Source organism: Triticum dicoccoides, chromosome 2B (assembly GCF_002162155.2).
Source record: "Triticum dicoccoides isolate Atlit2015 ecotype Zavitan chromosome 2B, WEW_v2.0, whole genome shotgun sequence".
NCBI lineage: Eukaryota > Viridiplantae > Streptophyta > Magnoliopsida > Poales > Poaceae > Triticum > Triticum dicoccoides.
In genome coordinates, this window is record NC_041383.1 from 797039739 (window position 1) to 797044319 (window position 4581).

At 53.2% G+C, this 4581-nt stretch overlaps 1 protein-coding gene across 1 annotated transcript; it reads right to left on the reverse strand.

The window, feature by feature from the left end:
* Positions 1-616: 616 nt before the first annotated feature.
* Positions 617-4162, reverse strand: LOC119366389. Its single transcript, XM_037632115.1, has 10 exons — positions 3921-4162; positions 3604-3829; positions 3443-3535; positions 3201-3370; positions 2965-3107; positions 2685-2865; positions 1971-2577; positions 1591-1703; positions 1210-1453; positions 617-1113 (listed from the first exon to the last, which is right to left on the reverse strand). Exons 1-10 carry the CDS (start codon positions 4085-4087, stop codon positions 874-876), a joined length of 2184 nt encoding a protein of 727 aa, XP_037488012.1. The 5' UTR covers positions 4088-4162; the 3' UTR covers positions 617-873.
* Positions 4163-4581: the final 419 nt, after the last annotated feature.

Genomic DNA, 4581 nt, shown 5'->3' on the forward strand with positions numbered 1-4581 from the left:
TGTGGGCGAAAAACATACTGTAATCGACATCTACACAAAACCAATGCATCGTGTTCAGTTGTTCCATGCTTTCTTGATTTTAGTGTAGCACTTCATACATGCACCTTTTTGGTTCAAGGTTGTCGATAAAATACATTACATGACTATTGAAATGTAGCACTTCATATATGCACCTTTTTTGTTCAAGGTTGTCGATAAAATACAATACATGACTGATGCTTCCAGGAACGTCTTAGCAATAGAGGAAGAGTGAGAATATATCGGTGATTCAACAAAATATGGTATTTGAGCCATTGGGCTAGGAAGTGTGGTTGTTTTTCTTCGGTGCAACGCACGGACATGTTTGCTAGTTTGATCAATGGTAGCTATTGACCAAGATGATAGTGGTCCGAGTAAGAAGGCGGCGTCATGGGTTCACAACGAACAAATAGGCACCATTGGCCAAGATGATAGTCACTCCAATCAACTCGTTCTCAATGTTCTTTCGGCCCGTGACAGCCTCCTCCGCGCCTGACTATACTAGAATACAAAATCCAACGGGGACCACGAGGCGGTATCAAAATTCATATCAAGCAACCTGACACTCAGGCTCCAAATGCCATTTACAATGAATGCATTGCTATTCAACACCCGAATTGTATTACAAATATCTTTCATGATCCCACCTTTTGCACAACTGATATCCTGGCCATAGCAAGAACAAAATCTCTCACCCAACTAATGATTAAGATCAGGTTTAGCCCTCTCTTTGTGAACTTATGTCAGTAATGTTTCTTTTTGAAATTTGCCATGATGTCTGTATAATATCCACATTTCTAACGCCCCAAAAATTACCGATATACAAGACAGTGTAAGAAATATTAACATGTGTCCTTATCTCCGCCTCGACCTCCATCTTCTGGTGTCATGAGGCCTCAAGAGCTGCACGGGTGCAGCGGGGATCCGTAGCCACCACTCCCTCAACCTCCTCACCAGCTTCTCGCTGCTCTTCTTCCTCAGTGGCATATGCCTCGTGTAAGCCTCCAACAGGATGAGCACGAATATGATCCGGAAAGGCATAAACGCAAATACTGCAGCAGCCACGAGCATTGTCGTTGCCACTTTGTTCGTGCTCTGGTACCATGTAACAGTTGTCAGATAAACTAAGTTACACAAGATTTCATACAGAATGGGCTGAATCATAGTATAGGCTTGGGGTAGAGGATTAACCTGAGGAAACGCTGCGAGCATGAGGGACCGAAGCTTGAGGAGAAAAATGTTCCCAGCTTGGACGTGTGCCTCCAACTGTGAGATGGCTTCCTGCAGAGCTAGAAGTTGTTCGACGGTACGTCGCCGAGGAGGGGTTGTGACTTCGAATGCTTCGATGAAATGCCTGTTGCCATGGTGTTTGTTCCATAGCATGAAAGCGGTAGAGCCGACCAAAAAGCCGGGAAATATGTACCATATCAAGCCTCTGCGGATTGCATACAAATAAAAGGAATCACTTCATTTATCTTTAAAGGGATAGGCATGAAACTTGTTTGGATAAAGAGAAGGAAAAATCTTGTGTTATATCATTAGATATGCTCAGTCCTGGACCATGAATATTACCTGTAAACTATGTAGAGGAAACAGAGCAAGAAAACATATGACTTAAGTGGATCTTCCCACTCAGCCAGGAAGACAAGCCTTTTGCCTATTTCAATCAAAGGAAACACTAGTTCCTGCATGTTAAGATGGAACCAGTAGAACATCAGTAATCCTGAATAATAATCCACTTAAGTCCACCTTGACTTTATGAGTAATAGAAGTTCGGTATCAGTAAAATCCTGCCCAAATATGAGTGGTGGAAGTTCAGGGTTTTGCATGTCTCTACTGATCATTATTTTTTCACCATGATTTTCAGTGTTCATTTCAGACTTTCAGTATGAGTACCTGAACTCAAATATATTACACAAGAATGTGAAATACTCAAAGATGATGATGATTACCTTTAGGACAGCCACATTGGTGTCAATGTCCTCCACCTTGACCTGATCGAGCGTCGCGCGTGCGGCTTCCACTCTACCGGAATACCCAACAGATCGCTCCAGAGCCATCTGCACGGAGCTGGTCCTTCCAATCTGCACATCCCCGACGGCGAAATCCCTTTCCTCGGGATTGTCCTCCTTCCTGAGCGTCAGCAGCCCCATCCGCACGAGCGTAAATGCCGACAGCGGAAATGGATCCGCGAGTGCCAGCTCGTCGGAACTGCCCTGAGCTGCCAGGTCATCGCCTCCCCTAAACCTCGAGCAGTGTTCCTGCAGCTGGCCATACAATGCCTCCAATATCTTGTCCCCCTTGGGCAGCTTCTCTGCCAAGTTGAAAGCCAGGGTGGTCTTGAAGTATGCCGGCAGTATGTGGAACCCCTCTTTCACGGCGCGGTACCGGAGGATCCCGAGCGTCGCGACGGCGAGCGCCTCCGCCTTCTGGAAGCCCACCAGCCGGTACCTCCTGATGAACTTGTGCGCGTGCAGCACCTCCTTGATCACCGCGAACCAGTAGTCTCGCCGGCTGTGGCCCTTGAATTGGGGAAACTCGAAGAACACCGGCTCATTTCTATAGATAGGTACCAAAACTGAATGTGTTATAAATGTATGTCATACTACATGATTGCAAGAACTGAAAATTGCAAATAATTTGAAGATGATCAGGCACTCACTCACATGGAGCTAGATTTGTACATGACGGCCTTGTCGAACAGGTGGGCGCCCCATGGCCCCGTGGACTCGCGCTTCACGCACTGCTTCAGGTCCTTGGTGAGGTCGTAGACGACGGCGTCGCCGTAGGAGAAGTCGACGCCGATGGCCTCGAAGTAGAGCGCGTGGTTCGTCAGCGTGAGCCTCCCTGCGGCAGTGTGGACGGATCACCTTATATGAGGCCCTCCTGAAGGAGCACGGACCAGCAGCGCCGGGGCAAAAATGTACCATAGGGAAGGTGCTTAACCAGGCCACGTGGACGTGCCGATGTGCTGCAGGACCGGCTGCGTCGTGGCGGCGCCGAAGATGTCGAGCACCACCTCGCCGTCGCAGAGGTCCAGCGCCGGCGCCTTGTGCCCGCCGGAGATGCATTTCGTCGACCTCAGCACGCTGAAGATCAACAGAGACATGATATATGATGCCACATTGCACGCAAAATGGATGTTGTTCAGAGGCTCAGAGCGGAGGATGTGTGTGACCTACTTGTCCAGGCTCTTGAGGTACTTGTGGTAGATGAGGAAGTGGAGGCGGCCGCCGGTGGAGTTGGTGAGCGCGTCGAAGAGGTTGCGGACGGTGATCGCGTGCGCCATGGCCGGGCAGGCGGGGGCGATCTTCGCGAACGCCTCCGGCCCGACCGTCCTCCTCCCGTCGACCTACACATTCCATTATCCATCTATTGAACAAGAACACAGCACGATTTTGTGGAGGTGAAGCGATGGCCTGACCTGAATGGCGGTCTTCGTGGGGCTGGAGTAGAATATGGACCCGCCGTCGTCGTCATCGTCGTCGGCGCCGTCGCCCCAGCTGAACGCCGTTTTCTACAATGTCAGGATCATCGATTAATCTTGATGTTCGATCTATTTCAACACACGCACAGAGGACAGACCTGGAGCTCTGTTTCGGTGTCGTGGTCGGGCGCCTCCCAGGCGAGCATCATGTCGTAGGTGAGGGAGTGGAACTCCCGGTCGCCGAGGTGGTCGTGGCGGCGCCGGGTCTCGGCGCGGAGGGCGACGTAGGAGCAGTACTCCACGATGCTCCTGGCGTAGGCGAGCGGCGGCTGCTCGTCCGGCTCCAGCCGCCGCACCAGCTGCTCCACCGGCACGCCCGCGATCCTGCAGGCCACCCACGCAAACCAACATTTGGATCGACCCGTCAGCCCAAGAATCCGAGGACGGCGTGGGGAGATGGGACCGGGACACGCACTGCGCGCATCGGCTGACGACGGAGGCGGCCGTGGGCGAGAGCGCGGAGATGTCGCCGCCGCTCTGCTGCGCCGACGTGGACGCCGACGCCGACGCCGACGCCGCGTCGCCCATCCTCCCAGTGCCGTCGTGGCGCCGGCCGGGGAAGAGGCCGTCAAAGAGGCCCATCGCGGCGCGTGGCGGCCGGCCGCATCGCCCGTGGCTCCGTCAAGCGCGCGTACGCCCGGCCGAGGCGGCAGAGGGGATCGCGCGTGCCGTGCTCCGGACGCGCTGCCCTTCCCGGGGAAAGTGGTTGGTTGGTTGGTTGGTGCGCGCGATCGTGGCCCGTCTCTGCTTTTGCTCTGGTCCGCGGGAGCCGGGTGTCCGTCCGGTGCGCGTGGATCGGGAGCACGCGTGGCTTTGGATCGTCTTCGGCCTTCGGGGGCAACCAGGTTGCGGTTGCTTCAAAAAAGCGGAGGAGATTGATGCTACATCTGCAGATCTGCTAGCTTGTAGGAGTACGTACTACGTCCTCCATCGTTCTCGTCGCCGTGCCGCCACGCCACCGCTATCTGCCGTAGCTGTTCGGTGTTCCTGCCACGCAATGAATGTGCACGCGTTACGCATCGGCGTCGTCACTCCGGGGAGAACATCAGGCGCTCACCCATTCCAATGCTCCCATG

Bases quoted from the DNA above. Each gene is read 5' to 3' on its own strand.
- LOC119366389 (XM_037632115.1), bottom strand. From the start codon at position 4,087: ATGGGCCTCTTTGACGGCCTCTTCCCCGGCCGGCGCCACGACGGCACT. The intron at 3,108-3,200 runs GTAGGTCACACA...GTTGATCTTCAG, and splicing joins TACCTCAAGAGCCTGGACAA to CGTGCTGAGGTCGACGAAAT. The intron at 1,704-1,970 runs GTAATCATCATC...CTTAACATGCAG, and splicing joins CCAATGTGGCTGTCCTAAAG to GAACTAGTGTTTCCTTTGAT.